The sequence below is a fragment of the Abrus precatorius genome, unplaced genomic scaffold, assembly GCF_003935025.1.
Source record: "Abrus precatorius isolate BTA unplaced genomic scaffold, Abrus_2018 Scaffold6, whole genome shotgun sequence".
NCBI classification, from domain to species: domain Eukaryota; kingdom Viridiplantae; phylum Streptophyta; class Magnoliopsida; order Fabales; family Fabaceae; genus Abrus; species Abrus precatorius.
The window spans coordinates 4,306,363-4,318,177 of NW_020874406.1; the positions used below are offsets into that span (position 1 = coordinate 4,306,363).

Consider the following 11,815-nt stretch of genomic DNA (forward strand, 5'->3'; position numbering starts at 1 on the left):
TCAATAACCTATTGGAAGTCTTAAGACGAAATAGTCATTAAAAAGAATGATAAGTCAAAGCAAACTTAAAAAAAAAAAAAATAAGTTAGGCTTAATAAAAAGTCTATGACAAATAATAGGTAGGTCAGACTTAAACATCAAAATTATTAAATAGGTCAAGCTTATTTATGCAAAGTGTTGCCTATTTCTATCCTTACTAATGGGTCACATGACTTGTTGCAACAATTTTTAGCCCATTTGCCTATCTTTACATGTGATTTTTGCGCCTCTTTGAGGGGATTTTGGACAATTTTTCTTCTTGCTTTTTAAACTCCCTCTTTGCACGTCCAACAACCTCTATATATGGCCTATCTAACATAAAATTTCATATTTTCTTTCATTCATTTACTTGTCCAAAATGAGCCTTCATTCTAGGTACTTCTAGAAATATTTTGGTCATTTTGGTCAAATTTTATTATTTTATTTATTTTATATTTTTTGCTCTTCCAAGACCTTAAATAATTCTTATAAAACTATTTTAGATAGTCTAAGATTGTCAACAAATTTTTTTGGATATTTATTCCCTTTTGTATTACCTAATTCTCTACCAATTAGTCCTGTTTTGGTTAATTTCGTTGGTTTATTTTAAATTTTAAGTTCGTGTGTACTACTCATTTATAAACCATTAAGATTAATGTAATCTAATAATCATTTTTGAAGTGATAAAAATTTAGGGTGTTATATTGATTTCTAACAAAAAAATTTATAAAGACTTATCACAAAATATCTAATATTTATAGAGATCAAAAAACATAATTAAGTATTTTTATTTTTAAAAAAAGTCTCCCAAAAATAGGATACAATCCTTCTATAATTTTGGTTTGAGCTGCAGAACCTACCTCATAGATAATGGTTTATTCTTGAGTCGTATCCAGAAGGCATTATATCGCCATAGGACTACCTCTAACAAGGTAGTCTTATGGCGATATAATGCCCTTTTGACTCTTCTTCCTCCGCCTCCATCCAATTTTTCTCTCCCTTTTCTTTCTCTCCCTCTTCTAAGCAAAATCTTTTATTTTGTTTTAAAAAAATACATTATAGCTTGCAATTCACATTAAAACTACAAAGAATTCTATCCGCAATGCCATGAAATTGGTTATATAGATTGCGCTAATATGTTTTTTTAATTAGGACTTGCAACTAAAACCAGTCCAGCCTGGTTGGTTGAACTCGGTCCATCACTTCAAGAATGGGTAATGGCTACAAAACCCAACATTCGAGTGGGGGCATCATGCACGTCCTCTTCTCTTGGCAATGAGAACACAAAGAGGTCATTTAGTGAGTGTTTTTGCATGGTCAAAAGTGAGGTAAAGTGAGATTAAATTTAAATATTAATGACTAACATTAATTTTTTTTAAACGAATAGTCTCACGATTTTTTGGCAAGACTTAATTTTTTTAAAATAAATATCATTATTATACATGTGAGACTTATTTTTTTAAAGGTGTATGTTGTAGTACCCTAAAAAAAAATTTATGAGTATCGTACTCAAAAGTTTATACCAATAAAAAAAAAAGACACGACAACTTATGAAAAACATATTATTATAAATGATTTATTTAAAATTGTGTTATTTATATTATTTGCTATTTAGTCCTAGTGTGTATTCAAAATTTAAAATTTTTAATATAAGTCCAACTTGTACAACTCTTTTCTCATTGTCTTTTTGCTTGGTCGCTGCTCTGCTGTGTAAGCTCGCCTCGTCGCTGGTTTTGAAACAGGATTAGGCTTGTATGTGACAGAAGATATGTCCTTTCTAGCACGAGGAACCTTATAACACTTGGAAAAAAGCAGCTATGGATCTGGCATCAACAGCAAATCCTATTTGATTAGAGCACCGATTCCGACATCAGGAGTGAATTCAATAGGAGTTACAGTGGAGTCGAGAACTAGCAACTACTGTTGAAAGATAGGATTGTTAACTTGACTACCTCTTTTTTCCTCGCCCTAACGAATTTGAACTCTAAGGAAAACTTCCTTTCTAACTCTACTATGTAAGATCGCCTCGTAGCTGCTTTGCGTGACACTAACAAAAGCTTGGGATTTCTGACAATTATGGAAGAATGAATGCAGAGCAATGAGAAATGACAGGGTGGGTAGGAAACAGACTGAATTCACTAGCAAACATGAGCCTAAAGATGAAGCATAGTTGGAACCAACTTCAGTGACAGAAAACGACATGAGGCAAAAAGTTGAAATACAGAACAAAGCAAGAAGATGAAGTAGCTATTAAAACATAAACTTAAATTTTATTTTTTAATTAACAATAATTATTGAGATAATAATTAATTGATAAATAAAATAAAATAAAAAATATAATAATTTATTATTAAATAAATTTATTACTTGAATACTTTTTTAATATTATTGATTAAAATTTTTTAGATACGATATGCTGAAAATTTTTAAGAGTACAACAAAATTTACCTTTTTTAAAATAAGTATAGTAAATGCATATGAAAAATTTGAAAAATCTTGACACGGGTTAAAATTTTATAAGGTTAACATTTTTAATGACAAAATTTATTATTTAAATAAAAAAATTAAAGTATTTCAAACAAACTTATGACGTGTGACAAAATAAAGTCAGAAAAATTTGTTTTGAAATTTTTATATTTTAGTAATTTATTTTTAAATTAATAAATAAATAAAAAGCCGGATTTTGAGGTGAAATACGAGAATACGGAGAGATATATAAAATAAAGGTTCTTGGATCTGGGATGGGGAATTTCAGGCACGGGAGCATAATGCGAAATGGTGCTACGGCGGAGAAGGTGGCTTTGGGTTCGAACTTCGAATGTTGGTAATGAGACGGTGAAGAGAGGGGTGAAAAGTGTGGATTAGGAAGAGCTGAAGATAGATAAAATTGAATATTACGAAATGGGTCACGTTGCTAATGCAGAGCCTTATAACCGTGCAATTGTAACGTCTCAGGCGAGTTGTGTGTACCGGAGTAACCAAGCCGCGTTGCTTGACAAGATTAGAAAGGTTGGTTGCGGCTGCGAGGTTGGATCCTAATTACGGAAGAGCTCATCAGCGTTTGGCTTCTCTTTTTCTTAGCTAAGGAAGTCATCATAGTGTTTTTGACTTGAGACATTTTAGAGGAAATGAGTTGCAAAAAAATTGCTAGTCATGAACTAAAAAAGAATGCAAGTACAACAACAAGAAGTATGTTACAATTCCTTTGACTATGTTGTTAAAGCTTATTAATTGTATGTTACAATTATTTGACTATATTGTTAAAGCATACCATGTTATAAACAATTTTATTAATTGATGATGATTATTTATAATAATAATTTATCATATATGAAAAGTAATTATGACAATGATAAAGATAAAATTTTGTAAAAATGACATCAATATCAAGAATAATTTTGATTCAATTAGAAAGAATGAATCTAATTGTTTTTGGTGCTTTGATTTTATCATAAAATTTTGTTGATGAACATATATGAAACTTTATATACATAAATATGATGCGTTAAGTTAATAGCAAAACAAAAATTGTTGTGTGTTATTAAGAGCAAAGTGCTCTAAGAAACTCATCTTTACGCTACCAATACATTAATTGAGATCATTTTAATCAAGAAATAAATTTAGAGTTAGATCTATCTTGTGTTGAAAAGTTAGAGATTAATTATATATTCAATTAGAATTTGAAATAAGAGATGTTGTTTAAATGAGGGGAATAATTTTGAACATGAAGTGTTTAAATCATGTAAAAGGTTGTAGTGACAAGTGAGGACACTTTTAGTGTATTATATTATATTTTTAAAAACAAAAAATTATTTTTAAAATAGAAATCAAAATGCTCTTTATGGGTTGGTTGACATAACTGTGTCAATGTTTTTTTGTCAGGAGACAAAATTATAACAAATTAGATTTATATCTTATTTATTCATGCATATTATGTATGTTTAAAGTAAAGTTTGTTGATTGATTATTTGTGATACACTATATATACATATATTGTCAATTAATTATCATTAACAGTGATTAATTTATATATTATATTAAGGGATGATAAATCAAGAACCTTTAATGTTCATTTCATTAATACAAGAGAGATTTGTTAGTTGGTTTAGTTACAAAGTCTTATACAAGAAAACACGAAAGGCCAAACCAAAAACAATTGTTGACATGTTTGATGATTGGATGAGTTATATGAATGTTATGAAGATCAAGATGACTCCAACATATGTAATACTTTTGAGTTTGATTCAATATATAAACTTAAGACAACTGATTATGTTTTTCAATGAAGTTCATCATTAATTTTAAATAGTTTTTTGAGTATTTTGAACATTCATTTATGGTTGTTGAAGGAGAGACATTGTTGACTAGTTATTTTTTTTAATACAAGAAAATGTTACTACAAAAGTTAAAATTTGCATTGTTCACAGACAGAAACCAATCATAAAATAAGTTCAAGGGTTGAATTGATTATGTGGTAATTTATAACCTTTCATCTTTGTTGGCCTAAAATAAGTTAAATTGGCCTAAAGTATGGACTGACTGAGTGGTTGAATTTAAATCTGAAAGAGAGCCTTAATTGCATGATCTGAGAATTGCAATAGACAACAGAAAGCAGAGGGAAAAAGTTTAATCAAGGGAACATGGTTTGCACCGTAAACGAGATCCAAATTGAAAACCTATATATTAACATACGATCCAAATACGCTGCAGCTACTCTCTTGTATAGGGAAAACAAAAGTATGTATGAACATCTAACAGTAATTAATGAGAAGGATTCCTCTCTAAACCTGAGAGATTGTAGAAATAGGATTGGATAGGTTTCCACGTTCTAAGGATGTGGATCGTCGTCATCGGAGGGTGGAGAAGGATCAAGACGTGCAGCATCCTTAGCCCAGTCCATCAATTTCTGAACCTGAGACTCTTCGTCTTCGCTTTCTTCATCATAATCATATAAGGCGTTGGAATCGGATGCGGCAACGGTGCGGCCTACAGAAGAGGATTTGGCTTTGAGAGCAGAGAATCGAGCGGAGAGATTATCTCCGAGTTCCCGATCTTGTGATTGAGAAAGAGAAGAGTTGGATTTCATTTTAAGGGCTTGGAAACGACGCTCCAGCTCCAGATCGAGATCGAGATCGAGATCCAAATCACCCTCGTTGTTCTTTTCAGCAGCAGAAGGAGAAGCGCGGGCTATGTGAGAATTGAGGGAGAGATTCAAGAGGATTTGATCTTGCGCAGCTTGCAACATCTGTTCCACTTCATCTTCTACCTTCTTCTCCTTCTCCGTCTCCGTCTTCCTCTTGCTTCCTCCCTTCATTCTATTCTCCTCCTCTCACACACCCCCTCTCCTCTGTCCATTGCTACACCTGCCAGAGGATTAGAATATAATAATATATAAAATATTTATTTTTAATTTAATTTTATAGAATTTATGTTTTTTTTAGACGACTGATATTCTTCATTGGATGAGTTTAATAATATCTTTATTCTTTATAGACAGCAAAATTATCTTTATGAGTATAGAATTTATATTATTTATTTAAAATTTAATTTAATTTAATAATACTTTCTTATATTATTTCTTCATTTCGCATAGCTCCAGTGTTCCATTGTAAATCAACGGCAGAGGGTGCAGTTTTCATCTTAACCGTCCAAATATTTTAAATATATTATTTAATAAATTTCAATATTATATTAATACACTTTTAAAGGATAAGCTACTCTGGAACGAAATGTAAAGAAATGTGTTGCTAGACTTCTGGTAGCCACGTACTCTGAAAGAAAAGTGCTCCAAATTAAATGATTACTGTAAAACCATAGATAGGTTGAATAACATTGAACGGTGGGTACTAAACCTCATTAAAATTTTTCACATAAATGGATTAATATATATTATATTCACTTGCTGGCTAGTGTCTAGTGCGAGATACGTATATTTTATTTTAATATATATATATATATATATATATAGTAATAATAAATTTATTTAGAAAATTAAATTTTTATTATAATCATTTTAAATTAATTCTAGAATCACAAATAGTATATATCAAAATGATAAATATTTAATAAATTATAATTATTAAAAAAATTATCTTAAGATAATAAAGTAACATATTAAGTATTATGAATATGCTATTTATAAAAAGTAATAAAAAAAGTTAAATAAAAATTTTAACTCTAAAATTTAAAATAATATTAACTAAATGTTTTACTTCTCACACGTAACATACTCTCATTTATAATATAGAAATTAATTATAATTCTATCTTTTAAAAATTAAAATGCATGACAATAAAATTTGTTTTAAATCTTTTAATAAATTTTACACTTCCTCAATTTTTTAAGAAACTATATAAGCTCATTATTATAAAAGTTTAAAAGCATGCCTCAGTATCAATAATAAAAATGAAACTATAAAATTTCTCATCTATAATGAAAACATGCATTTATTAATAACATGTGACTTTAACACATTCAATGAAAAGGGTAAATAATGAAAAGATTTTGGAAGTCTAGAAATATAAGTGAAAAGTAAACTGAGTAAGGAATAAATTAGTAAATTAAACTTACACATTAACATATCTCTCATTTTGTTTTTGTTTAGCCAAATGGGAAGCAATCCTGTTTGAATTGGGTAGAATTTCTATAGATGGCAAAACTCTTCTACTATTTTAAATACTTAAAAAAAAAAAAAGTTTTGCTGCTAATAATAGTTCTACTTGATTCGAATATAATTTGTCTTTAATGAAAAAAAGATATTTATAGTCTAGAAAAAAAATCATTAAAAAATATTTTAATCTTATAAAGTAAAATAGACTAAATTGCACATTTTATAATAACAAAAAAAGATATCATAATATTTGTATCTCATAAAAGAAGAGAAATGAGGAGGATATTTTTTTAATATTTTTAATTAATATTTATTAATTTAATAATTTATTTCAAAATAAAAGTCATAATATATAAGTATAAATATGATGTATTAATATTTTATTTATTTTTATAAATATGATATAATTTTTGAAATTTAAAAACACTTTTGTTTTGTTTTCTCCACCCATCTCTCTAGAATTCTAAAAAATTTGACAATAATAAAAAATAATTAAGATATGAATCAAGTATGACAAAAATGATGAATGATAATTATAAAAAGTTAAGTATAATATAAGATGTTTTAAAATCTCTCTAAATACATGTCAGTTAAAATTCTTTATACTTCAAATAAAATTTCTCTAACCAAAATTCTAAAGTATTTTAATTTTTTTTAGTCAACACATTTAATCTAGTAATTAGATAAGATAAAAGCAATCTTCCACGTCATAGAAACCTTTTAGAATATCAACAATATCTTCAAGTATATACTTCTAAGCACGATAAAAATCAGGTGAAATTTTATGATGTTAGAATAAATAAGGTCTTTTTAATTTTAGTTTAAAAAATGACAATTATTTATGCATGTTAATTTTTGTTGAATAAAATTCTTAAGATAAATAAATAAAATAAAAACAAAATTAACATAAAATTCTTAAAAAATAGGAGAAAAATCATTATCAATGTCTTAGTACAATAAAAAATAGTATTATATAAATTTTTACAAATATAAATTTTGCTCATAATTATCCCATGACTTTTGTACAAGTACAAATTCCAAGGTAAATATTTAAATTTTCTTGCAATACTCTAAAACAAGAGTATAAAATATATAAGAAAGTTAAATATAATTTTAAAGTGTTTTTTTTTATTGATGTCACCCCACCCCACACTAAAATTCAAGAATATAATTTTTCTCTTAATCAGTCAATCTAATTAGTCTTTAAGGATAGTCATTTTTATTTCTTAAAAATATAAGTAAGGATAGATATTCTCTTCACTATTAAAACATAATCAAAATAATCAATTTAAAATTTTACAACAACAAAGACAATGATAACTATATTAGCAATACCATAATACATGCACTTTAATAATGTAATGCAATATGTCATTCTCTTATTTCCACTTTGTCGTGTACTATGATCACAATCAATCATTACCTCTTGTGTTTTGTGATATCCTTAATTTTTTATACAAAATATACATATATATATATATATAATATTTTATATCAAGAAAGAAAATAAAGTAAACTTTCCCTTATATTTTATAGCTTGAGTGGTAAAAAAAAATTTACTTAAGTTTTTGTTGTTCAAATTTTAAGAGGTACTTAAAGTCATAATTTATTTTTTTTAAATAGTTCTCAAATTTTAAATTTATAAATTGAGTAAAGTTAAAATTTATATCTTAACAATTTATTTAATTCATAATATACACATATAAATTTAGAAAATAAACAATACTATTTTTCAACGGAGTAAGTTTCTATCTAAAATAAACGTAAGTTACCATTAAAATAACCAACTATCAATATTATAGATATACTTTAAATTACTGTTCATAATAGAATGTCAAAGTATTATAAATTATAAATTTGACAGAAAAAAATTACTTAATCTTGTCAACTCAAAATATAAAAATAATAAAATATTACAATTCCTCAAAATACTTTAAACACTAATAAAGCTGTCATTCCTTACAATCCCACTGAGAATGTTTTTTCTTCAGTTTTATAATATTCTTGTCTGAGCGAGAAACATTCTTACCAAGCAAAAATAGGTCAAGAGAGTTTCCAAATTTTCTTGCAAGTCTGCTTGAGCAAGCTCCATCTTGTCTTAGCGAGAGGATAGTTGGGGTAATATTGTCTTTTCTCACTTGAGCGAGACTCATTTTGTTTGAGTGAAAGTACTCCAAAATGCTTAACCCCAAAAATTTAATCTCACCTAAGTGGGACATATCTCGCTTGAACGCGAAACTCTGCACTAACATTCCTATTTTTCAAGATAAAAGCATAAAAAAATGAGGGTGTTACATGTTCAATGAGGTCTTACATATATAAATGAATAGTTGTCGGTTAACCCATACACGTGGATATAATAGTATACACTACGAGGCCCCTTAGCAAAAGTATAGTGAGGAGTTTAGTCAAAAAAATAATTGTAAGGCTTGTGTTGCTTTTGCTTTTATCAATTTATGTGCAAGCACGATAACAATCACCACCTTGTATTTTTTCCAAATTTTTTAAATTGTCTCTATCTTCCATATTTCTAGTGTATTTCTTTAACTATTCACACTAATTCTTTTTATCATCTTATTTGCTAATAATACATTTCTACCATTTATTTTTCATCATACATTTAAACAAATCATGCTAAAAGTCAAATATCTCTAGACTCAACCCAAATGATATATTGTCACTAAATCATATGTCATCCATTCAAGAAACAATAAACATATATAATTTAATTTATCAACTCAAAGAACCCAATTTCAGAACTCTAATTTAAAAAATAAAGCATGTAACTACTCATAGAAGCAAAAAGTATATCTGAAATTTATATACATCACATAGGTATAGTTTTATTGATGGGATAGAACTTCCCTTACCTCAATAGATGATTCACGTAAGGTTTTGGCAGAAGATGTCATCTAAAGGACAGAAATCTTCCTAAGCGTCACAAAGTAAAGTAACTATTGAGAAGAAAAAAAATGATGAAATATAAGTGAGATTAGAAGTATAATTTCTAAGAAAACTTACTGGAAATCGAGAGGAAAAAGATCTCCAAATTCGGATTCAAGAGTGATTTTAAGAGTAAAGGTGTTTTTCTAGCTGTGGAAGAGAGTAAGAGAATTGAAAGTAAGATGATAATGATTACTTGCCTTGAGATCTAAGTTTTAAAAGTGTCAAAATTACTTAAATGATTTTTTTTCCTCGAGAATTCTCACTTGAGCGACATCATTCTTTCTTGAACGACAGTTTTTCTTGCTTAAGTAAGACCATTCTCGCATGAGTGAAAAAATCATACAATTTTTTTTACTCATTTGTTAATGTTTTCGCTTGAGTAGGATACTTTCGCTTGAGGAAAAATGCTCCCAAAAGTTTCTTGTTTTGTCATCCAATCTCGCTTGAGTGAGAGTATAGTTGAACAATCTATATCCATTCTCGCTCAAACAAAAATTATCTTACCTGAATGAGAATGCTCCAGTGACATTCTGTCCAGATTAACCAATCTCGCTTAAGCGAGAAATTTCTTGCTTAAGCAAGAGATATTGCAGTTTTAAACTTAAAACTCTTTTATTTAAAATACAAAAAGCAATGGAAATTAAGGTATTATAATCTATATCCTTTAACACCTATGGCATATCCAAGAAATATACATTTCATTACCTTTGGCTCTAATTTTTTTATCACTAATATAAGGAAGACAACCAAATATAAGTAAGTTAGAGAAATCAAAAGGTTTATCAAACAATATCTCTTGAAGAGTCTTTAAATCAGTTGTAGTAAAGGATGATCTATTCATGAGATAGCTAACAACATAAATTACTTTACCTCAAAACTATTTTTAATTTATAGAAAATATATAAATAATTTAATATATTTTTAAAAATATATAAAAATAGAGATGAAAGAGAGGTAATAAAATAAGTTAAAAGTATTTAGAGAAGATAATTGCAATCCTTTCATTCTTAAAATAACAATTACATTAGTCTAATAGATAGGACAAATAACATTATAAATTAATCTTATTTGTTTGACTCAACAAATACTTGATTAAAAACATATGTGATATATTATCTTATTTTATTTACCCTTATCTTCACTACCAAACATGTCATATATTTTCTTCCCTTTTAATTATATGTTATTTACTATATACACATCGTAAAAATAAAAGCATTAATTGCATATATACTATTTTATATATATATATATATATATATATATTATTAAACAAAAGTACAATGATAAATTAATTAAGTATTTAAGTAATATGCTAATAAATAAAAATGTTTGTTATAAAAAAATAATTAATATTTTGTAATTTTTAAAATAACAACTATTACAAAACATATTAATATTGTATACGCACTAGTTTTAGAAATATAAGTAAAAACTTTTTATTAAAAATTATAATTCAATATTTCTTTTATTATATTTGATGTATCTTAACATAATTTTTACAATTTTTTTATTGATTCTTTAATTAGTGTTTCAGAAAATCTTTCTTAAATAATAAATAATAGGTAAAGTAAATAATTTCAAATTATCTTACATCTTCATACATACTAAGGGAAAATATATTTTAATTTTTTAAAATATTAAATGAATTGATATTTTTATTTTATTTAATTTTATAAAGTTGTAAAAGGATTGAGATACACTTCTTTGAAGTGAGTTTTTTTTTTTATATATAAAATGAGAAAGTAAAAAGTTGTCTCGTATTTCTTGTAGTTCAAAATAATAGTTACTTTAACAATTATTTTAAAATAATAATAATTTTATAATTTTAAAAAGATTAATTTTATTCATAGGTAATTATTATGCAAAGATAAATTAAAGAAAAAAACCATACAAATAAATAATTAATGGTAAAAAATTAATAATTATTGAAGAGGCGAGATTTATAGAAAGGGTTATAATCTATCACGTGCCCAACTACAAGCAAAAAGGTTAATAATCAATATTTAATATGCAAAAATAAAGAAGAATATGTTTAAATTCGCATACTATAGAAGAGACATTTAATATTCTTAAAAATTTCACACTTATTAATGTATTTAATGAAAGTTTAAATTTTGTTTTAATGTCGCATTAATACTAATTCATTTTAATTTAGATGACTAAATTGCCCATAATAATATTTATTGTCACATTTTTTATTTTTTTAAACATATAATTATATTCTAAACATTTCCTAAA

At 26.5% G+C, this 11,815-nt stretch overlaps 1 protein-coding gene across 1 annotated transcript; it reads right to left on the reverse strand.

Annotated features, from left to right (window-relative positions):
* Window positions 1–4,742: 4,742 nt before the first annotated feature.
* On the reverse strand, window positions 4,743–5,343 carry LOC113869834. The gene has a single exon (XM_027506330.1). It carries the CDS (start codon window positions 5,330–5,332, stop codon window positions 4,847–4,849), a length of 486 nt encoding a protein of 161 aa, XP_027362131.1. The 5' UTR covers window positions 5,333–5,343; the 3' UTR covers window positions 4,743–4,846.
* Window positions 5,344–11,815: the final 6,472 nt, after the last annotated feature.